The sequence below is a fragment of the Bufo gargarizans genome, chromosome 7 (assembly GCF_014858855.1).
Source record: "Bufo gargarizans isolate SCDJY-AF-19 chromosome 7, ASM1485885v1, whole genome shotgun sequence".
Classification (NCBI taxonomy): Eukaryota; Metazoa; Chordata; class Amphibia; order Anura; family Bufonidae; genus Bufo; species Bufo gargarizans.
In genome coordinates, this window is record NC_058086.1 from 7,192,168 (window position 1) to 7,219,643 (window position 27,476).

The 27,476-nt window shown below is 44.4% G+C and overlaps 2 protein-coding genes across 2 annotated transcripts in view; one reads left to right on the top strand and one right to left on the bottom strand.

Annotated features, from left to right (window-relative positions):
* Positions 1-2,331, top strand: part of LOC122943607 (probable endonuclease 4) — a 78,635-nt gene extending 76,304 nt beyond the window's left edge. The window contains exon 10 of the mRNA XM_044301483.1: positions 1,723-2,331. Coding sequence (XP_044157418.1) covers positions 1,723-1,780 — 58 coding nt within the window. The 3' untranslated portion in view covers positions 1,781-2,331. The remainder of the gene's footprint in view (positions 1-1,722) is intronic.
* Positions 2,332-4,104: 1,773 nt separating this feature from the next.
* KDELR3 (KDEL endoplasmic reticulum protein retention receptor 3) lies at positions 4,105-27,476 on the bottom strand. Its single transcript, XM_044301226.1, has 5 exons — positions 27,232-27,476; positions 14,798-14,898; positions 12,455-12,613; positions 6,552-6,804; positions 4,105-4,382 (listed from the first exon to the last, which is right to left on the bottom strand). The coding sequence occupies exons 1-5, from the start codon at positions 27,320-27,322 to the stop codon at positions 4,342-4,344; spliced, it is 645 nt and encodes a 214-aa protein (XP_044157161.1). The 5' UTR covers positions 27,323-27,476; the 3' UTR covers positions 4,105-4,341.

The window sequence follows — 27,476 nt, forward strand, 5'->3', positions numbered from 1 at the left end:
ACCAACTGACCAAAAGGACCAGCAGAGGAGCAGAGAAGCCATTTAACACCTTATATTTATAAATATAAAGTGTTAACTGGCTTCTGATTTGGTTTTTTGAAAATCATCAGGGGGGGGAGCGGTTTGATTGTTTGGACCTTGTTAAATATGGTCTTGAACCCCCCAATCCAGATAAGTTTTAATGGAGTGGTCCACCCATATGGCCTACTGCTCCATTCAGTATTTATGGGTCTGATGGAGGTAGCTGAGCACTGAACAGTACTGTAGTATGCCATATTTATTTGATTGACTTCTATGGTGCTGACATATTCTGTTTATAACTTTATAGACATTATCTTCACTTGGTATCCCAAATAGAGCTCACAATCTAAGTTCCTTATCAGTATGTCTTTGGATTGTAGGAAAGAAGAGGGGGGAACCCACAAAAACCCAAGGAGAACATACAACTCCATGCAGATGTCCTGGGTCAGATTTGAACCTAGGACCCCAGCTCTGCAAGGCCCCAGTGCTAAACACTGAGCCATTGCGCTGCCTGGTGGATCTCGCCTTTTGACTTTAGGGGATTCATTGGAAGGAATCTTTGTCAATGCAGAGGAGAGGGCAGACCATGACACTGCTCCATACGGATGGTGATGTTGTCATGTCAAGTACAGTATGGAATTAGAGTCTGCAGTATCCACCATGCAGGTTGCAATTTTGCACATAAAACTGGACTTAGGGGTGGGCGATATGGCCTAAAATCTATATTGCGATATAATTTTAAGCATGGGGGGGGGGGAGGGGGGGTTTAAACTTTTTTTTAATACTTTTTATTTAATAACGAATAGCCTCCTTAGGGGCTAGGACCCTTGTCCTATTCATCCTAATAGAGCTCTATTAGGGTGAATAGGACTTCACACTCTCTCTGCTGCATAGTACACACAGCAGCAGGGAGCCGACTATGGCAGCCAGGGCTTCGGTAGTGTCTTGGCTGCAAGGGTAACCGATCGGAGCCCCGCGAATACACTGCTGGGGCTCCCAAACCGTGTTTCACTGCCAACAATGATTTAATCGTGTGGAGGCACAATTAATATAATACTTAGAAGAGGGGGAGTAGAAGGGAGGGGCTGTGGCCACTGCGCCACCAATCAATATAGTTAATATGCCTGAATACAAACGTAGCCTGCATGTGCCGGCCATATCCCATACCTGGCCTCTATTACTGCGTGCCGTGATCCGCCGCAATTAACGCCTCAGGACCTGAGGGGTTAATTGCGGCAGATCACGGTGCGCAGTAATAGAGGCCGGGTATGGCCGGCACATGCAGGCTACGTTTGTATTTAGTCCCTCCTCTCCTCTCTGTTCTCATTAGTGGCGCAGTGGCCACAGTCCCTCCCCTCTGTTCTCATTGGTGGCGCAGTGGCTACAGTCCCTCCCCTCCTAGTCTGTTCTCATTGGTGGCACAGTGGCCACAGTCCCTCCCCTCCTCCTTCTAGTCTGTTCTCATTGGTGGTCAGCGGCAGCCGCACACATTGGGGAGGGAGGGATGGACTCCCTCCTCCACTGTGCCGTCTCAGGAGAACATGGTGAGTGCCGAGAGCGGTGCATGCCATGTTCTACTGCGATCTGGCGATATAAATGAAATCTCTATCGTTGGCCAGATTTATATAGTTTATATCGCATATCGTCTATATCGCCCAGCCCTAACTGGACTGACATTTTTTTATTATCTTTTTTTCTCAGCTCTGATTTTGAGGACTATTTGGATGAGATTGATCTTCTGTATTCTCTGTGTGAATAAGGAAGACGTCTGTAAGTGACACAATTGAACTTGACTCGTACAGGACGCTGAAGATCTCCTGCACTCTCTGGTCTTGGAACATTTTCCCTTTAATATGCTGACTTGCAAAACTCCTGAGGAAATGCAAGTATTGCTGCAAGGGAAATACCGAGAATATATTGTAAGTTGTGATTTTGCTGGATTACGTACTCCATGTTTTTTTGCCCTGGGACAATGGGCCAGAGCAACCTGTAGGAACCTCTTAGCTTGCATTTTAGAACCTGCACTAGTACAGCTACAACTAGAAAATAATTTGGTTGCCAGGCCAAAGACTTCCAACATTCTCATGACCCTTTTTTCATTTTTTTTTTTATCCCTCTATACAAAAAAATAAATAAAAAATGTCTATTTTCTAACATACCTGGTATACGAGACACTGTGAGACACAATTGGGTGATCCAGCAAAAATATCAATAGCTTGTTGTAAAAGTAGAGTTAGCACTTTGTTCCTTCTGCATTATATTTCTTTTCCTTTTTTTCGATTTGTAAAATGGTGTAATATTTTCTTTATAATAAATGATACCAAAGAAGTTGTAATTTGATGTTTCTACAATGTTATGTTTAAAGCAAGGGTCGCTGCAGCACATTTACAATTACTGCTGTGGACGTTGCGGCAGCTAAATCCCAGTGTAGATACAGATTTTGCTGCAGTTTTGCCACAGATTTTATCTTATGCATTGGAAAGGTTGAAATCACTACAAAAATTGACATGCTGTGATTTTAAAATCCACGCTGCATGTCAGTTTACGTAGTGGATTTTGTTCCACAGTGTGTGGATGAGATTTTTTTAAATTGCAACTGCTACCATGAAAAGGAAACAAGTGGTATCTAATCAACCAAAGTTATATGTTGTACTCTGTCAAGAACATGGGAAAACTGGGAACTTTAAGTGACCCTGGAATAAAAAAAAACTTAAGTGGTCCCAACTGACAGAAGGTAGGTGGGGTCAGCAATACCATAGCGCAAAATACCGACCCATCAGAAGCATATACTACAGTGCTGCACAAAATACAGCCCCAAAAGCTGTCCCTCTATGGTGGCCATCAATAGCTGCCACGTTCTGTCCTCCTCCAGCGGGTGTATGTGTTAGAATAGGGGTCAGCAACCTTCGGCACTCCAGCTGCTGTGAACCTACAACTCCCAGGATGCACACTCAGCTGTTCTTGTAAGTAGATGAAGCATTCTGGGAGTTGTAGTTTCACAACAGCTGGAGGTTGCTGATTCCTGGGTTAGAAGATGGGACGTTACGACCGCAGTTGAATTTAGGTCTCTGGCCGTGTACATGAGTACCTCATTCTCAGGGTCCATTCACACGTCAGTATTTTTACCTTTCCAGATAAACGTTCCTCTTTTTTGCGGATCCGAAAATCTGGATGACATGAGGATGCTTTTAGCATGTCTTCCAGATTTTCGACGGATCCATTGACTAGAATGGGATGACGGAACGCAAAATCGGACAAATAGTAGGACAGGGTATATTTTTTTTCCAGGATCCGAATAACGTGACCCACGGAACGGAATCACGGAATCGGAGAGCACCATGAGTGCTGTCCGATTATTTGCTGATTCCATTGAAAATGAATGGATCCGCATAACGTTCCGTTTTTAATCGGAACGGACGCGGAACACCAAAACGGACGTGTGAATGGACCCTCACAGTGTTAATTACTGCTGAGAGCTCATTATGCAAATGGACGGCGGCAGAGAGGATGGGTTGGGCAGCCCCTTGGCATCAGCCAACCAGAAAATTTCCCTATAAGCTATATGGTCAGGTCGCCTTTGGTCACATATTGTTCTGATTCAGAACTCCCATCTTTAGTGATGTGGAGGTGCTCTAGGTGGCCTGCACCCCTCCGGAGACCACCATTGTCTGGTCACAGAACTTCAGATCCAGTTGGCCAAGTGAAGCATATGCTGTTCTTCTGATTCTGAGATGTAGACTAGTGTCCAACTGTTATCACAGCAGCAAATAAATATCATTTTTGCAAAGCAGGTTACCATCTGCAGACCACTGTCCTCTGCAAACAGTCAAGTGAAATCCTCAATATGAATTGATTGCTATGGAGTATGTTGGCGCTATAGAAAGATTTTTATTATTTTAATGAACAGAAAATTCACATTACTTATAGAAGTGATTGGCACAATGACTATACACCCTGTCTCTTCCAGCACTAGGCACATCCTCATCGTCTTACATATTCTTAATATATGAGCTCCAGAAAACTTTTGCCAAATAAGTCATTGAGCTAAAACTTTAAAATCCAACATAAAAAAAAGCCTTTATGTGTTTTTCCATGGAGAAGCATTGCTTCATTTATTTGTACAAAGATATTTACAAGTGTGTATCCCAAATATACTTTATTTTCAGGAAAGAGGTGAAAATATAAAACCAAGTATACTGTCATCACCCAGTTGTGCTAGGCGTTAATAGGGCACAAAAAGTGAACTCAGAGTGACGCTGTCCTTTGCATAGTCCATAAGCTTCTTCAATGTCATTAGGCTTGGGTCCCGGAGTCCCGGTGTTAAACTGGCATAGGGAGGCTGAGCTTCTTGCCACGAAGAACTGTTTGGAGAGACACAAAAACAATTAACCTTTAAAAAAAAGGACTCGTCACTTCTCCTGACATGTCTGTTTTACTAACTGCTTGCATTTACAATCTAATAACAATTCTGGAGCAGCTTTTCATACAACTGTGTTGTACAGTTCATCTATTATTCCTACTAGAAATTTAAAAATTAAAGGGGTTGTCAGGGTTCTTTTTTGTGTACTATTGTATGCTTTACAATGCACTTACTTCATCTGCATTGGCTGCTTTCTCAGATTTTACTGAGGGTCACATGACCTGTGATGTCAGCTTCTCTCCCTGCTCTGAAGATGTTTCGTGCACAAGCCGGAGAGAGCAGATAGGTGTCTGTACACGATGTCACAGTTCTGGCCACGCCCCCTGCACTGCTGTCTGCCCTCTCCCTGGATTATTCAGGAAACTTTAACCCCTTCAGCAGCACAGACTCAGGGCTTGACGTTTTGCTGGAGTAGCTGCAGGCAGCGAACAGACACAGGATCTTCCCTCCTCATCCTGCAGACACAGAGCTGACAGACTGGGGGAGTTCTGCAGAGCATTGCACAAGAACAGGTAAGGGGAAGATCCTGTGTGTATCAGCAGTGTTATTGTACATCTGGGACTTGTAGTCCTACATATACAACATGCTGCTGAGTCTCCCAGCAGGCGGACATGTCACTCAGGGCAGACTTGTATTCACTCCCTATACAGAGTAGGGGGAGGGGCACAAATATTCATGAGGAAAACCTCAGAGATTGTTGTTAGTGCAGGTAAACAAAGGGTCAAAAGAGAACCAGGGAAATGAGGAAATCATTTTTTTTGGCCCAAAACTTGATTAGCTTATGTATATATTGCTGACCATCAGATTTACAGCGCTATATTTATTTTTTCATAACTCAGACAACCCCTTTAACTGCCAGTAGTCTGCAATAAAGGTTCATCTGGGTGGTACCAATGGGGTGTGTCCCTGCAGAGTTTGACGTTATCCAATCAGTGGTGCCACTGTGAAGAGGCACACCTCCAACTGGTGACGCCCAAATGAAACTTTCCTGCAGAATGCTGGCAATTCATTCATGAACGTTTAGTAGGAATAACAGAGGAAATGCTCAACATACAGTCTTAGGAATAGATGCTTCAGAATTATTTTATGGGGAATGCAAATACTTACGAAAAGAGACATGTCAGAAGAGATGACAGACCTCCCTTTAAATATGTGTGCGCCATGTATGTCTCTAAAACATACCGTATATGCCGGCGTATAAGACGACCCCCAACTTTTACACTGAAAATATAGAGTTTGGGATATACTCGCCATATAAGACTACCCCTTTTTCAACACACAGCAGTACATTACTGCATCCCACCACCATCCCTGGGTACCTCTGCCATCCCTGAATCCCACCACCATCCCTGGGTACCACTGCCATCCCTGCATCCCACCACCATCCCTGCATCCCACCACCATCCCTAGATACCACCGCCATCCCATGGTATCACCACCATCCCTGCATCCCACCACCTTCCTTGTCCTCCCTCCCAGACCCTAAACATGTGCCACCTATACCCTGAACATGTTTTTGTTATGTTATTCTTCATATTCACATATACATATGCACATCTGCGCCGCACTTAGATACGCCGCACGGAGATCTCGCACATGCGCAGGAGCGAGCGGCCGTGAGGATCCCGTGTATCCACGCTTGCCGCATGAAATCTCGCACATGCGTAGGAGCGAGATGCGAGCGGCCGGGAGGATGGCGGTACAAGGAGCATACAAGGTACAGAGCAGGGGGGAGGCATACAAGGTACAGAGCAGGGGGCGGTATACAAGGTACAGCGCAGGGGGGGCATATGCCGTGGGTTACATCGCAGCTCTCAGCTGCTGGGGATACAAGGCAATAGCCCGGGCTCTCTCTGTTGATAATTCGGGCGTCCCGGCACTGCAGCGCCCGCCATACCCGGCGTATAAGACGACCCCCGACTTTAGAGAAGATTTTCATGTGTTAAAAAGTAGTCTTATATGCAGGAATATACAGTAATTACAATCTACACAGGATATTTCATTTGTAGCAAGTGAGACTTCAAATATGAATAAATGCTATGTAATGATCCGATTTCGTGTATTGTACCCTCAGTTCCATATTACTCAGCCTCCAATTCCGAACTCTTACCTTTAGTGATGTAGAGGTAGAAGAAGTCAAAGTAGAAGATGGTCTGCACCACTCCAGAGACCACCGCTATCTGGTCATAGAACTTCTCTGTGTGGTAGCGCCAGATCCAGTTGGCCAAGTAAAGCATACGATATAAGCCCAAGAAGAAGAGGTAGTGGGTGGTGATAGACTCAGCTTCCCCCGTCTTACTGATCATGAAGAGCTGCGGCAGAATGGCTACAGACTCCAGGTAAATCGAAAAAGTCCAGAGTATCTAAAAGGAACACAGGTATGCTCATATAAATTCCTACTTTATCAACAAATACTGCTTGGAGACTGAGTCTGACCTACACTGTCCTCAGGGGCGATTCTTGGGAGGGAAGTTATTTACGTGGGGTGGAGTAATGTTATTTACATGGGGACTGCATGTTGGAGGTGGCTGGGGTAGGGTGATGTTATTTACATGGGACTATATGTTGAAGGCGGCTGTGGGAGGGAGTGATGTTATTTACATGGGACTGCATGTTGGAGGTGGCTGGCAGAGGGTGATGTTATTTACATGGGACTGTATGCTGAAGGTCTCTGGGGGAGGGAGTGATGTTATTTACATGGGGCTGAATATTGAGGGGGTGATAGTTACATGGGACTGTATGTTAAAGGCGGCTGGGGAGGGGGTGGTGTTCTTTACATGGGACCGTATATTGGAGGGGGCTGGAGAGATGGTGTGATGGTATTTACATGGGACTCTACGGAGGAGGGAGGGAAATAATGTTATTTACATGGGACTGTATGGTTGAGGGGCTGAGAAATTATAATTTCTGAGTACACTAAACGGAGCAATATAACTACAGGGGGCACAGTATAAATACCGGGGGCACGTCGGGGTGAGCATTATAACAGTAGGGGACATTAGGCATTCTTATTACTACTGGGGGCACTAAAAGAGGGACTTATATATCCACATTATTTCTACTAAGAGCACTATAGGGGGCCTTCTTACTACTGTGGGGTTTGTAGAAAGCTGGGGGAACAATAGGGGGGCCTTATTTCTAGTGGGGGCTCTATGAGGGCATTATTAATACTGGAGGGCTCTTGGGGAGGACTATCACTGTTAGGGGCAATATTACTAACGAGGGCATTCTAGAAGGGAATTACTATTGATGGGACTTGGAGGAGCACCATTACTATGAAGGGGGGGGGGGGACTCATTTTTCTTCGGGATAGTACTTGGGGGAATTGGAGAGCACAGTGAGCAGCAGGATAACACTGTTTGGGGATGATAATAGAAAAGTGAGGAGCCTAAGATGTCTGTGTGTCACACTCTGCAGAGACGAGACAGCTGAGAGAAGTGTCCAGACCGAATGGAGAAGATGATTAGATCTACATCAGAGGAGGCGTCACCTGGAGGCTCTGGATGTGAGAGGTATGTGCTACTGTATAGCAGCGCTATAACTTCAGCGCTAGTGTTTGGAGGAGTGTTGGCGGGGGATCGACTTAGAGAAGTGGGCTATATGCATTGGGGCTTGGGCCCTGGATCTTTTGAGACCCTAGCAACGGCCCTGACTATACTATTCCTGCAGGAAAAACTGAATATATTTAGGAAATGTAATGGTTATCACAAAGGGTCCAGGTATGTGCTTCTAATATAAGGATACACCGGTGTGGTCAGTTACTGAGGTAGGGTTAACTGATCCCAACTCCCAATACAGCAAAAAAGTGGAAAACAGCACTCCAAATCTGTGTGTATAAACAGTTAGGGCTCATGCACATGCCCATTGCACAGGCAACATCTGTGCAGATTCCACAGACGGATCCAGACCCTTAGTGCTTCCGTGGGGTTCCAGGGGAACGGCCATCTGCATGAGCCCTCAGAGGTGCGTTGCCATGCCACGCCACAACAGGGTTTGGTCAAACTCGCCTCAAATGAAGAGTCCACAACAGAGAATATAGGCAGCACTCTGTATGAGGTGCAGTTTTATTGTATATATAAGTGCATAAAATAAATAAATAACTGCAACTTTTTTCTGATCTATTTATGTAGATGAGCCTTTTTGAGCCAGAATTTGTCACAAAAACAGTCGAAACTTTTTTTTTTTGCACCTTTTTTTTTGTGTGTGACTTTTCTCCACACAGATGCAACATTTTTTCAGGCGCAAATACATTACACCAGACTAAATGAATAAGAACCACCAGAGGTCAGACTAATAGCAATACGCCTAATTCATCAACAGCTGTGCGACTTTTAATAAATACTTTGCAAAAGAAAGACCTCTAGATGAAATACGCCTGTCTAATTTTTAGCCTAAAAACAGACTAGCTTAATAAATGTGCCCCAATATCTGTGTAAGGACTCATGCACATGACCATATGTATTTTGCAGAACGGAACAGCTGGCCCCTAATAGAACTGTACTATCCTTGTTCGTAATGCGGACAATAATAGGACATGTTCTATTGTGTTGCAGTGCGGTACAGAACTTCTGGATTGCGGACCCATTGTTTGTGGGCCCCAATATGGGCACGGCCGGCACATGTTCGTGTGCATGAGCCTGAAGGAAGAGGGAGGGGAGCTGCAAGTCACAGGAATACCGATCACAGTTTGCTGCTGTCATCCACCCCCTGTACAGCCGCCCATCACACCAGGATGTGATACAGGTCATCACACCTTACCAACAGGAACAGACACAAGCGCTCAATTTGTCACACTGTGTAAAAGTTACACATCAAATCAACCCCGCCAACTAATTAGGCTATTTGTTGAATCAGATGTTTGCAAAATTACATAATGCCCATGAGTATAATGTATTGGGTGGCATTTTTACAATGTGTCAGGTGTCTACCATTAGTAAGGGTGCCAACATAAAATAATTATTTTTTTAGAATTCAGGTTTTATTTGTGTCATAATTTTCCCAGAAAAGGTTAAAGTTTTTCTGAATAAAAAAAAGGATTGTCCAGTTTGTTAATGGGACATTAGTGTTTTATCAATGGGGGTTGCTGCCTATTATCAGAACAAGGTGTATGTAATGGTCACTGGTGTGCTGTGGCCCTTTCATTTATTTATTCAGGCACACACAAGTCAGTTCAATGCGAGGAACTCGCAGCGTGTGTCAGTGAGAGTTCCCGTCCTGACCGCTGCTCCTCTGACAGGATCAAACAGCATTGATAGGCCCCATGCACACGGCCGTTGTTCACGTCCGTGTGCGGGCCGTGGAACCGCGGCCTGGATCCCTCCTGACAGCAGGAGCGCATGGCGTCGCTGGTTGCTATGACGCCGTGCGCTTCCTGCTGCCGCCGCAATACAGTATTACACTGGTATAGATCATACCAGTGTATTACTGTACTGTGCCGGCAGCAGGGAGCGCACGGCGTCATAGCAACCAGTGACGCCGTGCGCTCCTGCTCTCAGGAGGGATCCAGGCCGCGGTTCCACGGCCCGCACACGGCCGTGAACAACGGCCGTGTGCATGGGGCCTAAGGCCGTGAGTCATTGTGATAACTGCATACTATTCTATTACAATCACAGTGTAATTCTGTAGATTCCAAAACTCTCTGGATCACACAGCTTTATAAATCATTATAATGCTGTCAAAAGGAGCAGTTTCCGTTTGAATGTAGTGACAGTCAGGCATGCACACTGCCGCTACACTGAACTCTATGGGACCACCGGAGATAGCAGAGTACTGTGCTGGGCAATATCCTGCAGTCCTATAGAGTTGAAGGGAGCGACACGGTGTATGTGTGACCTCCTAACCATTCAAGGGAGAACACTGGTCTCCATTCTCATGAACACCGACCAAATTCTTATCCCCTATACTGTGGATAGAGGAGAAGTGTCTGTCCTGGGACAACCCCTTTAATTCACAGTAATGCCTTGTGTAAAAGTACCTGGCACATCCATGTATTATATGTACAGCCCATTGATTTCAGTGACAACTGTATAATGCCTAATTTCCCCTGCCAGGTTCGCCCACAAAATACAACCAAGTGCACTGAAGGGCCCGAGTAGAGGGAGACTCTTCGAGCAATAAGGGGTCATCCAATGTAGATAACCTCTATAAGGATCCATGAAAAGTCTGGTATGGGCCTATATTGTATCACTGATTTTATATGGAGGCATACTAAGTAATTTTTCTGAAGAACTCTGTATGATGAGAAAAATAATTTCCTGGCATGCCCCATCATGTGCTGTACTGCTTCTACAGGTGCCACATGGGTGAATGGACTACCCGTAGGACCCTAAGAATTCATGCATGCGGAGTCATAATACACTTGTAGACACTGGAGGACACTGGACTGACTGCAGGGAGATCGCAGTGTATTTGACACAACTGTGGATGATTTATGGATTATGAAATTTAAATCTAATGTAATTCTACTCCGAGTTTAGTTCTGCACCAGTTCCACCCTCCGCCTTGCAGTAATGCCTCAGTAAATATTTATAAAGGTGTACATTACAGTCCTGAAATGACTTGGGTTAGAAGGGTTCCTGCCGTATAAGGCTACTTTCACACTCGCGTTTTGGGCAGATCCTTCACGGATCTGCAAAATCGGATCCGTTACAATAATACAACCACATGCATCCGTCATGAACGGATCAGTTTGTATTATCTGTAACATAGCCAAGACGGATCTGTCATGAACTCTATTGAAAGTCAACGGGAGACGGATCCGTTTTCTATTGTGTCAGAGAAAACTGATCCTTCCCCATTGACTTACATTGTGTGTCAGAACGGATCAGTTTGGCTCAGTTTCGTCAAGTGGACAGCAAAACGCTGCAGGCAGTGTTATGGTGTCCGCCTCCAAAGCAAAATGGTGACTGAACGGAGGCAAACTGATGCATTCTGAGCGGATCCTTTTCCATTCAGAATGCATTAGGGCAAAACTGATCCGTTTTGGACTGCTTATGAGAGCCCTGAACGGATATGACAAACGGAAAGCCAAAACTCAAGTGTGAAAGTAGCTTAAGGTGTTGTATCATATGCATTAGGGCAAAACTGAGCATTTATGAGCTAATTTCCCCTAAAAACAATGGTGGACATTTGTCATTTGCAGTTTTTTTCTGTGTCAGTTAGAAGTCTGTTGTTGCTTTCTGTGCCTGCGCCAAATTTATGAACTGGTGCTCCTTAATAATATATTTGGTGGAAGTGTGATGTGGTTTACGCCTATATGTGTAAAAGTATACCAAGGGGTGGCCTGGCATAGGTTGTGACTTTTGCAAAAATCGCACATAGTAAATAAGCTATAATCCAGGTCTAATCTCACTTTTACCTCTTAAACACAGACCACTTAGAAAAGTGGTGAGGAACACCAAATGTCACAGAAAACGGCGCAGTTGCCGTGACTTGCGATTTTTTAAAGCCACAAAGCATGCATATCTGATTTTCTAAACGTCCCGCAATGTTTATAAGGGGAAATACACCCAGTAGGTTAAAGGGGCAGGGCTTGATATAAAAGATGTCAAAAGATTTGGGTTACCCGATGAACGAGCAAATCATTGGGTAATCGGTGGCAGTATTACACTGCCAGATCATCGTTACGAGTATTACTAAGACCACTAAGAGATTAGCTGGCAGAGAATCTGCCATCTTATACAGGCTTTATAGGGGATAATATGAAATCAGTTATCTAATATTTTCCTACTGTTACTAATGGAGATGCTTTGTGACATTCTTACTTGTCTACCAGAAGGCAATGTATGGATTCACAGAAATCTATCCAGACCCTGCTAATTCCAAGGAAAGCATAGCGGAGCCAACTACAAATGGGGCCCAGCCAAGAGCTTCTGCTGCTGGCGAGTGGTGGGGGTCTCAGCACCTCAATGATCAAACCATCAACTATAACATTATAATATACATAATAAAGACTTATGTGGTAAAAGAATGTTGGCCACAGCCTTGTCGGCTTTGTAGAATTTGGTCTCTTACCTCTAAAGGTGTAAATTCATAGTTTTCCAGGAAGGAGAGCCCAATAACAGGCACCAAGAGAAACTCCAGTCGGAATGTATCGTTCTCACTGTCGTATGTCTTCCGAAGCCTTATGTAGATCATATAAATTGTGATATATGCACAAAGTAGGAATATGATCTGTGGAAAAATGTAAGAATATGTAGTATCGAAGCCTTTGGTACCATACTATACTAGAAGTTCATTCTCGTAGAAGCCCCTCTCCCTACAGCATCCTGGTGACTAATTCATAGATCCACAATAGCGGAAAACTAAATCTTACAACTTAGAATATAGGGGAGTGGGCTCAAAGGTGCTTTAAGGGTATATGTACAAAGGGGGGCAAGTGCATATGTGCCCGCGTCACACCCCCTTCTCTCGGCACTCTGGAAAAGTGTCGTGAGCAATGCGACAAAATCTGTGACTTTAATACGCCAACAAGTGGGGTATATGACTTAATAAATGTCCTTAAAAATGCGTATTACATGTATTTTTTCCACGTGTATTTTCATTCAGAAAATCTACTATGCTATGCTGCAGACTTTGAAATCCCAGCATGTCAAGTGTCTGGGTGGATTTTCAATGCTGATTTCACCCTTTGAAATGCAACAGGTGAGATCTGGGGCAAATCTGCATTGTGCATATGCACTAAAAGCTCAGTGTGAATGGCATTGTTATGCTGCCTGGATGTCTGCAGAAGTATTCTCGTCATCACAGGGAGTATGTTAAAGGTAGTCTGTCCTTTCTCACATCAGCCTGCTAGAATCACATTATATCTCATACACGCAGTACACAAATGGTACCTTCTCTGAATGGTGGAAAAACTAAGTTTGAAGTGATATGTTTATCAGCTCGCAAGTGCCCAGGGGCGTTTTCTATTGCTACAAGTGCCTGGGCCCCTCAGCATTAGGGCTCATGCACATGACTGTTGGATGTTCTGCAGTACGCAAATTGCAGATCTGCAAAACATGGATACCAGCTGTATGCATTCCGCGGAACGGCTGGCCTCTAATATAACGGTCCTATCCTTGTCCGTAATGTGGATAATAATAGGACATGTTCTATTTTTTTTCTGAACTGACATATGGACACAGCATGCACACAGACTCAATTCCTTTTTTTTTTGCTGCCCCATTGAAGTGAATGGTTCCGCATACAGGCTGCGAAAAAAAAAGGCAACGGACACAGAAAAAAGTTTGTGTGCATGAGCCCTAACGGGTCAATAACTCCTCCGTCTTTCTATAAGCCGGCCCAGTGCATGCCTATGTCAGCATATCTCTCCTGAAATCCCGCTCTTACACATATTACCGCTAGGCCCCAAAATGTGCTGTACTATACCCACTGTGGGCAGCTGCATCACTGATTGGACCGTGCATGCGCCATTTGCCTGCCTGGCGTTAAAGTGTGCAGGCATGGGATTTCAGGAGCAGAGGCGCTGAAGAAGGCAGGACGCTGGGCTTGCTTGCAGAAAGTCGGGAGGAGTTATTGACCTGAAGTAAGAAGGGGAAAACAGCCAAGTGGACACGCTAGGGTTTTCACTATGGTGGGAAAGCAACCTTGCTGGAAAATGGGTTACCTGACGTTCCCTTTCTCAGGATCCCCACTGATCATACATGGCATATGCAATAAATTGAAACAACCCTCCCTTCACAGTAAAGAATTAAAGACATGCATAGAGACGCTGTGTTTGCTGAATTTATATGTTAAATATTTGTTCATATTTATCATTGGGTTTTATATGTACAGTGCCAATACTGTTTTAATAATAAATGATAAATTTCACCATTCTTTCCACAAATCTGTGTTGTGTGCGTCACTTTTAGGTTTTGGCAGTGAAGTGGGCATAGTTAGCTAGGCAAGTAAGTGCACACCATGTTTCTGCAAATATCTATATAATGTCACAGATTGTTTTCGCCGTCTCGCTCCAGTAGGTGGTTGGCATAAACACTTTAGAAAAATCTCAAGATATTTAACCATAATATTCATTTATCAACATTGTGCAATGTTTTGATACACTTGTTCCAAATAACGACAGCAACGTTGCCTCCAGCAAAATGGACGTCAAGATACCGCAAGTGATAAATTCCCCCCATGTGCTGATACCTCTTAATATGAGTGTCGCATCTTTGCAGGTCTGTGTGCCAACGCGCAGATCTATAGCCGAAGTAGATTTACGCTATAATCTCTGCCAATTTCCTGATGTAGATTATAGTGGCAAGCAGCAACTGAAACCCCCCAAAAGTCCCAAAATTTTGCACTATTTATGAATGAATGTCCCTATTTATTTATCATGAACTGGAGGGTCCCTTTAAGGCATCTCCTTACCTTCATCACTGTGTTATAGAGAGATATGTATGTGGTCAGCAAGTCCAAGTAGCGCGAGGTAAATACCAGAGCAAACAGTAGCTGACTTTTCCCTGATATACCTGGAATAAAGATACAAACCACATTAATGATTTTAGGCTTTTCATTTTCTATATAAACCTTTGACATCTTATTCTCCTAAAAAAAAATAAAACAATAACCTGGAATATCAGAAGGTCAGTACATCTGATGACATGAGCGCATAGCCATGGCTTCCCTGATTACACAGCATCCGATCTTGGCACTAAATGTACGGCCGGCACATGGGCCTGCATGACAGTCATGTGTAGGATTCTTGAACTGCATGTTAGACATTTTGGAAGTCACAAAGAATCCTCCTTACTATCATTAGTTACCTATTTACAAGTCTGCCATGACACACAATTAAGGGGTTGTCCAGGTTTTGACATTGCTGGTCTGTCCTGAAGACAGCCTAGTAATATCAGATCGGCTGGAGTGCGGTGGACAGAGCTGGTAACTAATGGAAGTGAATGGGAGCAGTCCTGGAATCCCCAGCCTCGTCCACTGGACAGAGTGGTGTAGTTTTGGCGCCAGGACTACAAAGTAACAGCTAGGATCACACTGCCGCAAGTGTGAAAGTACCCTAATCTGATTGAACTGGGGAAGGGTTGGGACCCCATACTGAGAGATCCTTCCTGTTACCTTGGCCTGGCTCCTAGCTGCTGGAAGAGGTGTGACCTTCTCCATCTGAAGCCTGGACCCCTGGGGCTTTCTTCCTTGCCAGCTGACACTCAGATGGCTGGGGGGTGGGAACTTATTTTGCATGTACAGTACAGACCAAAAGTTTGGACACACCTTCTCATTCAAAGAGTTTTCTTTATTTTCATGACTATGAAAATTGTAGATTCACACTGAAGGCATCAAAACTATGAATTAACACATGTGGAATTATATACATAACAAAAAAAGTGTTAAACAACTGAAAATATGTCATATTCTAGGTTCTTCAAAGTAGTCACCTTTTGCTTTGATTACTGCTTTGCACGCTCTTGGCATTCTCTTGAGGAGCTTCAAGAGGTAGTCACCTGAAATGGTCTTCCAACAGTCTTGAAGGAGTCCCCAGAGATGCTTAGCACTTGTTGGCCCTTTTGCCTTCACTCTGCAGTCCAGCTCACCCCAAACCATCTCGATTGGGTTCAGGTCCAGTGACTGTGGAGGCCAGGTCATCTGGCGCAGCACCCCATCACTCTCCTTCATGGTCAAATAGCCCTTAAACAGCCTGGAGGTGTGTGTTTGGGGTCATTGTCCTGTTGAAAAATAAATGATGGTCCAACTAAACGCAAACCGGATGGAATAGCATGCCGCTGCAAGATGCTGTGGTAGCCATGCTGGTTGAGTATGCCCTCAATTTTGAATAAATCCCCAACAGTGTCACCAGCAAAGTACCCCCACACCATCACACCTTCTCCTCCATGCTTCACGGTGGGAACCAGGCATGTAGAGTCCATCCATTCACCTTTTCTGCGTTGCACAAAGACACGGTGGTTGGAACCAAAGATCTAAAATTTGGACTCGGACCAAAGCACAGATTTCCACTGGTCTAATGTCCATTCCTTGGGTTCTTTAGCCTAAACAAGTCTCTTCTGCTTGTTGCCTGTCCTTAGCAGTGGTTTCCTAGCAGATATTCTACCATGAAGGCCTGATTCACACAGTCTCCTCTTAACAGTTGTTCTAGAGATGTCTGCTGCTAGAACTCTGTGTGGCATTGACCTGGTCTCTAATCTGAGCTGCTGTTAACCTGCGATTTCTGAGGCTGGTGACTCGGATGAACTTATCCTCCGCAGCAGAGGTGACTCTTGGTCTTCCTTTCCTAGGGGCGGTCCGCATGTGAGCCAATTTCTTTGTAGCGCTTGATGGTTTTTGTGACTGCACTTGGGGACACTATCAAAGTTTTCCCAATTTTTCGGACTGACTGACCTTTATTTCTTAAAGTAATGATGACCACTTGTTTTTCTTTACTTAGCTGCTTTTTTCTTGCCATAATACAAATTCTAACAGTCTATTCAGTAGGACTATCAGCTGTGTATCCACCTGACTTCTCCACAACGCAACTGATGGTCCCAAACCCATTTATAAGGCAAGAAATCCCACTTATTAAACCTGACAGGGCACACCTGTGAAGTGAAAACCATTTCAGGTGACTACCTCTTGAAGCTCATCAAGAGAATGCCAAGAGTGTGCAAAGCAGTAATCAAAGCAAAAGGTGGCTACTTTGAAGAACCTAGAATATGACATATTTTCAGTTGTTTCACACTTTTTTGTTATGTATATAATTCCACATGTGTTAATTCATAGTTCTGATGCCTTCAGTGTGAATCTACAATTTTTAAAGTCATGAAAATAAAGAAAACTCTTTGAATGAGAAGGTGTGTCCAAACTTTTGGTCTGTACTGTACACTGATGTACATGCCAAGAGGTGACTCAAATGACAATCAGGGCTGGGGCTTTGAAGCAGGGCCCTCCTGTGGAGTTCACTACCTCTGCTATTTGTCAGAAAATGGGGGTGTGAGGACATGGCTGACAGTAAATATTAATCCATATACCTCACAGTCACCAACAAAAGTATCTTGGAAAACCCCTTTAATATTTCAGTTTACTGCTACAAAATGTTGGATTTGTGAATTGTTGCCATATCCTCCTCTAGGCTCGACTAACTCTTGGATGGAATATCTGGCTAGCTGGCCACTATCTTCTGCTGTATCTTTCGGATCTCAGGCACATTCAAGTCAATTGGTCTGTACCGGAGCAAGGAGTTGACATGGCCGGTACCCCTGATTTGGGGTCTGCTACATGGGAATGACTACACCACGGTCATGCGAATGTAGCCTAACCCTGTTGATGGGTAGCATGCGGATTCACCATGGATTTCACATCTGCTAGATGGTAAAATCTGCACCAGTATTTGACATTCTGCATGTGGTGAGATCTGTAAGATCTGTTATTGCAGGCATGCTCAACCTGAGGCCCTCCAGCTGTTGGAAAACTACAACTCCCATCATTCCCGGACAGGCTACAGCTATCAGCCTACAGAAGGGCATGGTGGAAGTTGTAGTTTTACAACAGCTGGAGGGCTGTAGGTTGATCATCTCTGTGTTACTGGATTCAGCTGCAGAGCTTACCTGCACAAATCCTTAGGTAAAATCCACTGCATTTACGGTAAATGTGGACTTACAACATCTACAGTGCCCTGCAAAAGTATTCAGCCCCCCTTGACTTTTTCGTATTTTGGTGCCTTACAACCTGGAATTAACATGGATTATTTGAGGATTTGCATCATTTAATTTACAGAACATGTCCACAACTTTGAAGATGTTTTTTTTTATTTTATTGTGAAGCAAACAACAAATGGGATAAAATAACAGAAAAAGTCAATGTGCATAATTATTCACCCCCCCTAAAGTCAATTCTTTGTAGAGCCACCTTTTGTGGCAATCACAGCTCCAAGTCGCTTTGGATAAGTCTCTATGAGCTTGCCACATCTTACTACTGGGATTTTTGCCCATTCCTGCTTGCAAAACTGCTCCAGCTCCTTCAGGTTGGATGGTTTGCGCTTGTGAACAGCAATCTTTAAGGCTACTTTCACACTTGCGTTCAGAGCGGATCCGTCTGAGACGGATCCGCTCATATAATGCAGACGGTGGCTCCGTTCAGAACGGATCCGTCTGCATTATATTGTTAAAAAATTTCTAAGTGTGAAAGTAGCCTCAGACGGATCCGTCCAGACTTCACATTGAAAGTCAATGGGGGACGGATCCGTTTGAAGATTGAGCCATAGTGTGTCATCTTCGAACGGATCCGTCCCCATTGACTTACATTGTAAGTCTGGACGGATCCGCTTGCCTCCGCACGGCCAGGCGGACACCCGAACGCTGCAAGCAGCGTTCAGGTGTCCGCCTGCTGAGCGGAGCGGAGGCTGAACGCTGCCAGACTGATGCATTCTGAGCGGACCCCCGTCCACTCAGAATGCATTAGATCTGGACGGATGCGTTCGGGGCCGCTTGTGAGCCCCTTCAAACGGAGCTCACAAGCGGACACCCAAACGCTAGTGTGAAAGTAGCCTAAGTCTGACCATAGATTTTCTTTTGGATTGATATCTGGGCTTTGACTAGGCCATTCCAACACATTTACATGTTTCTCCTTAAACCACTCAAGTCTTGCTTTAGCAGTGTGTTTGGGGTCATTGTCCTGCTGGAAGGTGGACCTCCGTCCTAGCCTCAAATCATGCACAGAGTAGTACAGGTTTTGCTCAAGAATATCCCTGTATTTAGCACCATCCATCTTTCCCTCAACACTGACCAGTTTCCCAGTCCCATCCCCCCAGCATTATGCTGCCACCACCATGTTTCACTGTGTGGATGGCGTTCTTTGGGTGATGTGATGTGTTCGGTTTGCACCAGACAGCATTTTCTTTGATGGCCGAAAAGTTCCATTTTAGTCTTATCAGACCAGAGCAGCTTCCTCCATACATTTTGGGAGTCTCCCACATGCCTTTTCCCAAACTCACAAACGTGCCTTTTTGTTTTTAACTGAAAGTAATGGCTTTCTTCTGGCCACTCTGCCATAAAGCCCAACTCTATGGAGCGTACAGCTTATTGTCGTCCTTTGTACAGATGCTCCAGTCTCTGCTGTGGAACTCTGCAGCTCCTTCAGGGTCACCTTAGGTCTCTGTACTGCCTTTGATTAATGCCCTACTTGCCCGGTCCGTGAGTTTTGGTGGGCGGCTGTATCTTGGCAGGTTTGCTGTTGTGCCATGTTCTTTCCATTTGGTTATGATAGATTTGATGGTGCTCCTGGGGATCATCAATGATTTAGATATTTTTTTATAACCTAACCCTGATTTGTACTTCTTAACAACATTGTCCCTTACTTGTTTGGAGAGTTCCTTGGTCTTCATGGCAATGTTTGGTTAGTGAGGCCTCTTAGGTGTTGCAGCCTCTGGGGCCTTTCAAAAAAGGTGTGTATATGTAATAACAGGTCATGTGACACTTAGATTGCACACAGGTGGACATCATTTCACTAATTATGTGACTTCTGAAGGTAATTGGTTGCACCAGAGCTTTTTATGGGCTTCCTAACAAAGGGGGTGAATACATACGCACATGCCATTTTTCTCATTTCACTTCACCAACTTAGACTATTGTGTTCTGATCCATCACATAAAATTTAGATTAACAAAACATTGAACCTAAGGGTACTTTCACATTAGCGTTTTTCTTTTCCGGCGCTGAGTTCCGTCCTAGGGGCTCAAATCCGGAAAAGAACTGATCAGTTTTATCCTAATGCATTCTGAATGGAGAGTCAGTCCTTCAGGATGCATCAGGATGTCTTCTGTTCAGTCTTTTTGACTGATCAGGCTTTTCAGAAAAACGTAGCATGCAGTATTTTTACCTCCGGCCAAAAAGCCTGAACACTTTGACTGAACGCCTGATCAGGCTTTTTTCCCATTGACTTGCATTAACGCCGGATCCGGCCCCGTGTGTTCAGTCAAAACGGATCCGGCTTTTGCATGTTAAACCCGAAAAATGTGAAAAAAAAGTTAAAGTCCATAAATGGCGGATCCGTTTTTTCCAATGCATTTTTCCATTGTGATCGAAAGCCTGATCAGGATTTAAATGTAATCCGTTTTCACACGTTTTTCCGGATCCGGTGGGCAGTTCCAGTGTCGGAATTGAACGCCGGATTAAAACAACGCTAGTGTGAAAGTAGCCTTAGGCTGTAATGTAACAAGGGGGGTGAAAACTTTTGCAAGGCACTGTATGTGGAATTTGTACATTCCCTCTGGTTGCAAGGATATTTCCTCTCAAAATCCCAAAGCATACTGGTGGGTTAAAGGGGGTTGTCCCATTACAACTACTTAACCCCTATCTAGAGGATAATGGGAATGTGTCTTATTGGCGGGGGTCCAACCGCTGGGGCCCCCACCATGCACGAGGGCCTGTGGTTTCCCATGTGAATGCACTGGAAGACATGTCGCTGATGAAGAGAGCGGAGCACTTGTACTCAGCTATGTAAGGCAGTCACATAGAGCTGGATGGATGCATGGGGGGAACACGACACCTGTTCCTGTGACCAAAAGGTGCCCCAGCGGTTAACCCCCTATTGCCAGGTGTCAACGTCATATAGTATGTCAACAAGTGGATGATATTTGCACAGCTTAAAGCCTTGTTTTAACAGGTCTTCCCTCAAGGCAGCAAATGCCAGCGTGGTAACTAACTGTACAGAGCTAATGGAAGACTACAACCGGCCGATCACATCACACAGGTGAGAATACACTGCCACACAGTCACGCCACCACAGTCAACAGACAGTGACAGCCGCACACAACTGTATGTCCCTAAACGGCTATGGAAAAAGGAGTGTCAGGCCATGTTCACATCGTGCGGTTCTGGTTCAGCGCAGGAGCAGCACTTAGAGAGGAGAAGTATAAAGGAAAAACTTCTACATCTTTTCTACTGCACCAGCTTCTGGTTTCAGTAAAAAAAAAAAAATATATATATATATATATATATATATATATATATATATAAATATAAATATATATATATATTTAAAAAACTGGAAATCGGACAGCACTCCAAATGAAAAACAAAATTTATTCACCCATGTGGCAAAAAAAGGAGCAACAGCTCCTTCTTTTGCCACATGGGTGAATAAATTTTGTTTTTCATTTGGAGTGCTGTCCGATTTCCAGTTTTTTACATTTGGGCTTTGGACATAGCACCCGCCCTCAGTCTGCTCAATGCCGCCATTACTTTTCTATACCCTATATTTCTTTATATATATATATATATATATACAGTGGAGGAAATAATTATTTGACCCCTCAATTTTTTTGATTTTGTAAGTTTGTCCAATGACAAAGAAATGAAAAGTCTCAGAACAGTATCATTTCAATGGTAGGTTTATTGTAACAGTGGCAGATAGCACATCAAAAGGAAAATCGAAAAAATAACTTTAAATAAAAGATAGCAACTGATTTGCATTTCATTGAGTGAAATAAGTATTTGAACCCTCTAACAAAAAAAGACTTAATACTTGGTGGAAAAACCCTTGTTTGCAAGCACAGAGGTCAAACGTTTCTTGTAATTGATGACCAAGTTTGCGCACATTTTAGGAGGAATGTTGGTCCACTCCTCTTTGCAGATCATCTCTAAATCCCTAAGGTTTCGAGGCTGTCTCTGTGCAACTCTGAGCTTGAGCTCCCTCCATAGGTTTTCGATTGGATTAAGGTCCGGAGACTGACTAGGCCACTCCATGACCTTAATGTGCTTCTTCTTGAGCCACTCCTTTGTTGCCTTTGCTGTATGTTTTGGGTCATTGTCGTGCTGGAACACCCATCCACGACCCATTTTCAGTTTCCTGGCAGAGGGAAGGAGGTTGTCGCTCAGGATTTCACGATACATGGCTCCGTCCATTTTCCCGTTTATGCGAATAAGTTGTCCTGTGCCCTTAGCAGAAAAACACCCCCAAAGCAAAATGTTTCCACCCCCATGCTTGACGGTGGGGACGGTGTTTTGGGGGTCATAGGCAGCATTTTTCTTCCTCCAAACACAGCGAGTTGAGTTAATGCCAAAGAGCTCTATTTTGGTCTCATCAGACCACAGCACCTTCTCCCAGTCACTCTCTGAATCATTCAGGTGTTCATTGGCAAACTTCAGACGGGCCTGCACATGTGCCTTCCTGAGCAGGGGGACCTTGCGAGCCCTGCAGGATTTTAATCCATTGCGGTGTAATGTGTTTCCAATGGTTTTCTTGGTGACTGTGGTCCCTGCTAATTTGAGGTCATTAACTAACTCCTCCCGTGTAGTTCTAGGATGCTTTTTCACCTTTCTCAGAACCATTGACACCCCACGAGGTGAGATCTTGCGTGGAGCCCCAGAGCGAGGTCGATTGATGGTCATTTTGTGCTCCTTCCATTTTCGAACAATCGCACCAACAGTTGTCACCTTCTCTCCCAGCTTCTTGCTAATGGTTTTGTAGCCCATTCCAGCCTTGTGCAAGTCTACAATTTTGTCTCTGACATCCTTGGACAGCTCTTTGGTCTTTCCCATGTTGGAGAGTTTGGAGTCTGCTTGATTGATTGATTCTGTGGACAGGTGTCTTTTATACAGGTGACTAGTTAAGACAGGTGTCCTTAATGAGGGTGACTAATTGAGTAGAAGTGTCTAACCACTCTGTGGGAGCCAGAACTCTTAATGGTTGGTAGGGGTTCAAATACTTATTTCACTCAATGAAATGCAAATCAGTTGCTATCTTTTATTTAAAGTTATTTTTTCGATTTTCCTTTTGATGTGCTATCTGCCACTGTTACAATAAACCTACCATTGAAATGATACTGTTCTGAGACTTTTCATTTCTTTGTCATTGGACAAACTTACAAAATCAGTGAGGGGTCAAATAATTATTTCCTCCACTGTATGTATATATCAACATCAAAACCTGCAAATCGGGATTCCGACTGGTCCCATAAATGCAACCCTGCAGGGAACAACACAAATTATGCTCACCACATTTACAGGCTGCCATCTTTCAGACCGCTATGGGCTCATGCACATGACAGTGGTTTTGGTCCACATCCGATCCACATTTTTGTCCGGTCGGATGTGGACCCATTCTTTTCAATGTAAAATATAGAACATGTCCTATTCTTGTCTGTTTTGCGCATATGGACAGAACAGTTCTACAGAGGACAGTACGTTCTATTCTGAATGCACACGGCCCGTATCCGTGTTTTGTGGATCCTCAATTTGGGAACGACTACAGCCATGTGCATGAGCCCTAAAGAACATTCGATGGATTGAAAAAATAGGACAGTGTCATCAGTAAGATCAATGTACATACTGTATGTCACCATATCTGAATGGAACATCAATCACTGGCACACCGCGGCAATTGCACACATGAGGAGTGGTGATCTCGCCGCTTATTATATAGAAGGGTGGCATGCTACAACTATAGGTCAATTATTATTTTTTTTTAACAAAGAACGTTGTGCCATTTAGCTATTAAGAATACAGCAGACTTATGGTACTGAGCTGATGTATCCATAAGGGGAGCGCCCGCTGTGCCCTTTGGACAGGTGACTGGTAGGGTACTGTTTATACACGGCAGAGAGCATCTATTCTTATGACTCTATACTGTGCAATTCCTTTATTATTCCTGCTAGAAGTTATGAATGAATTGTCGGGGGGTTTCCCTGCATAGGACAGATTTTATTATATTTTATAATTTGCTTGTGATGCTCCAGAATTGTTATTAAAACAGAAAGATGAAGAGGTTAGAGGTCCTCTTTAAACAAGCTTGATCAATTTTCATCCGTGATAGGTGATGGCTTTTTTGTATATCACTGATCTGTATGTGCATTTACGCTAGGCAATAGTTAATTATAAGAGCTTAACTAAAGGCCCCTTTACGAGGTTCTACCGACGAGGCAATTATCGGGAATTAACCATTCATTCCCGATAATTGCCTGCTCATCATTTACATGCAGCATATGTATTTTGAGGTCCGCAAAAAATACAGATGACATCCATGTGCATTCCGTATTTTTTTTTTCTGGCTCCTGATAGAACAGTCCTATCCGTGTCCATAATGCGGACAATAATAGGACATGTTCTATTCTTTTGCGGAACGGAAACACGGAGTAACTTCTGTTACGGACATACGGAAACGGAATGCACACGGAGTAACTTCTGGTTTTTTTGCAGACCCATTGAAATGAATAGTTCTGTATACAGTCCTCAAAAATAAAATAAAAAAAGGGTACAGACATGGAAAGAATATACGTTCATGTGCATGAGCCCTAAGGATGAGCAGTCGCTGCTGTGATCAATGTGTCTGTGCCAAAAATTTTGCACATCTATGGTTTCTACGATTTTACCCCTGACATACTCGACAAGGGGGCGGACCCTTAGATGCACAATTTTGCGCCAAAATGAGGCCACAATGCTGCCATTAAATTCTGCCTCAAAGTAAGATAACCAATAGTTAGTATAGAGTCAGAGCCAAGTGTCTATCCCTGCACCCGAGTCATCCTCCAGCCTGAGCCCCTGTGATACATCTGGGGCAAGTATAGACAGTCTGTCTAAGCTTAGACCATTTATAGGATTAGTAAATGCTTTTACCCAACAAACGCTCATTAGGTGATCTACACTGCTCATGTAAAGGAGCATTCCAGTACCATCCACCCCCAAGTGAACACTGCTGCTCCATTCATCTTTATGGGAGTTCAGGAAATGGACGAGGGCGTACTCTCCCATAGAGATACATGGAGCAGCAGTGCACATGCCTGACCTGTGGCAGTACTGCATGGCACTGGGTCCCTGTTCTTATGATTGGTGGGGGATCAAGCAGTAGGACCCCCACTGATGTAATAGTTAGGGTACTTTCACACTTGCGGCAGAGGATTTGGGCAGGCAGTTCCGTCGCTGGAACTGCCTGCTGGATCCGGCAATCCTCACGCAGACGGATGGCATTTGTCAGAAAGATCCGGATCCGTCTGACAAATGCATTGAAATACCAGATCCGTCTCTCTGGTGTCATCCGGAAAAACGGATCCGGTATTTTATTTTATTTTTTTGCATTTTTAAAGGTCTGCACATGCGCAGACCTAAAAAAACGGATCCGTCTTGCCGGAACACTTAATGCCGGATCTAGCACTAATACACTTCAATGGAAATTAATGCCGGATCAAGTGTTCAGTCTTTTTGGCCGGGGGGGAAAACTGCAGCATGCTGCGGTATTTTCTCCGTCCAAAAAACGTAAGAGGGACTGAACTGATGCATCCTGAACGGATTGCTCTCCATTCAGAATGCATTAGGATAACACTGATCAGTTATTTTCCGGTATTGAGCCCCTAGGACAGAACTCAACACCGGAAAAGAGAAACGCTTGCTACACCCGGAATGCCCTTTTGGCTACGTTCATATCAGTGTTTTGAAATCCAGCAGAGCAACGGCCTGCAGGAATTCACCGGATCCAGCATAGCCAGATAATGCCTTCCACTGCTGGATCCCCATTGACTACAATGGAATCTGACAGGAACCGCAGTCTTTTAGCCCAGTAACGCTACTTTCACACTAGCGTTTAAGTTTTCTGGTATTGAGATCTGTCATAGGGGCTCAATACCGGAAAAAAACACTTCAGTTTTGTCCCCATTCATTGTCAATGGGGAAAAAACTGAACTGAACAGAACGGAATGCTCCAAAATGCATTCTGTTCTGATTAGTTACGTTCCCATACCGGAGAGCAAACCGCAACATGTTTTGGGAAAAAGGCAAAACCGGATCCGTCATGACCCCCAATGCAAGTCAATGGAGTTCATGACGGATCCGTCATGGCTATGTTAAAGATACTACAACCGGATCTGTTCTAAACGGATGCAGACGGTTGTATTATCAGTAATGGAAGCGTAATGAACCCTGCTGGATCCAGTAAAAACGCTAGTGTGAAAGGATCCTCAGAAGTCCTGCATGCACAACTTTTTGTCCGGCCAAAAGTCAGCATTATACCGGAAAGCAGATGGATCCCAGAGTAGTCAAATTGGATCCAGTGGTGTGTGGCATTATTTGGCAGAGGAGCAGCCTGCAGGAATTCACCGGATCCAGTATAGCTGGATAGTGCCCCATTGACTACAGGGATCTGACGGGGATCCAGGCACTTTCCTCCATAAATGCCGGCTTTTGGCCCAATAAAAAGTCCTGCATGCACAACTTTTTGTCTGGTCAAAGGCATTACACCGGAAAGCGTCCGGATCCCTGAGTAGTCACTGGGGATCCAGCCGTGTGTGGCATTTTCCGGCAGAGGAACAGCCTGCCGGATCTCAAAACGCTGATGTGAATGTATCCTAAAGGCAGATAAATTAACCCCCTAAAGATCACCAATTAATGTAGCAGGTCGATCAGCGCCCATTTACTAACCTTTAAATATTGTGATTATTGTGAATTTTTTATTTTACAAAAAAATCATTCCTTTTGTACAGATCCTATAATTGTCGGCAGCACATCCCGTTTACATGAAGGACGTACTGCCAACTAAAGATGATTCATTATCATACATCGCTCCATCACTGGACCCACACTGGGCGATGACCGGGAATGTCGTACGAATTATTGGGCGACTATTGTCCACGTAAAAAGGCCCTTAACAAAGCTGCAATGATACTGGCCACACGGTGAGAAATGACCACAATGGTCGCCTGCTGAAACGCGTCAGGACTGTGTTATGGGGCTATTTTAACAAGACCTCCAAATCGCCAATCGTGTAAGGGGCAATCCACAGTGATGGAGAGGAGTCCCCTCTGGAGTCAGGGCACACAGAAAGTTGTAAGAAGCCACCTACACACCTCTACCTGCCCTCCCCTGCCCAGAACATACCAGCGCAGGACTTGCTCTTCCACATTTTCATCAGCAGGATGATCATCGCCAGTAAATGGGACACATCTCCTAAAATCCTGAAGACATTCATCTTTTCTGAGCAACTAAAACCGCGCCGTGCTGGGTGCCCGGTGTGCGGCTGGCAGAGGGTGCCCGTCTGACTCCCTGCGAGCGGGTGACGTGGCTGCTGCTTGCATGGACACCGGGGCACTGCACGAGAGGGGAGGAGGGGGAGGAGGAGGAGG

Excerpts from the sequence above, each read along its gene's own strand:
- KDELR3 (XM_044301226.1), bottom strand. The coding sequence starts at position 27,322 with ATGAATGTCTTCAGGATTTTAGGAGATGTGTCCCATTTACTGGCGATG. Across the intron at positions 6,805-12,454 it reads ATGAATTTACACCTTTAGAG|ATACTCTGGACTTTTTCGAT; the intron begins GTAAGAGACCAA and ends TGTTCCTTTTAG. Across the intron at positions 4,383-6,551 it reads CTACCTCTACATCACTAAAG|TTCTTCGTGGCAAGAAGCTC; the intron begins GTAAGAGTTCGG and ends CTCTCCAAACAG.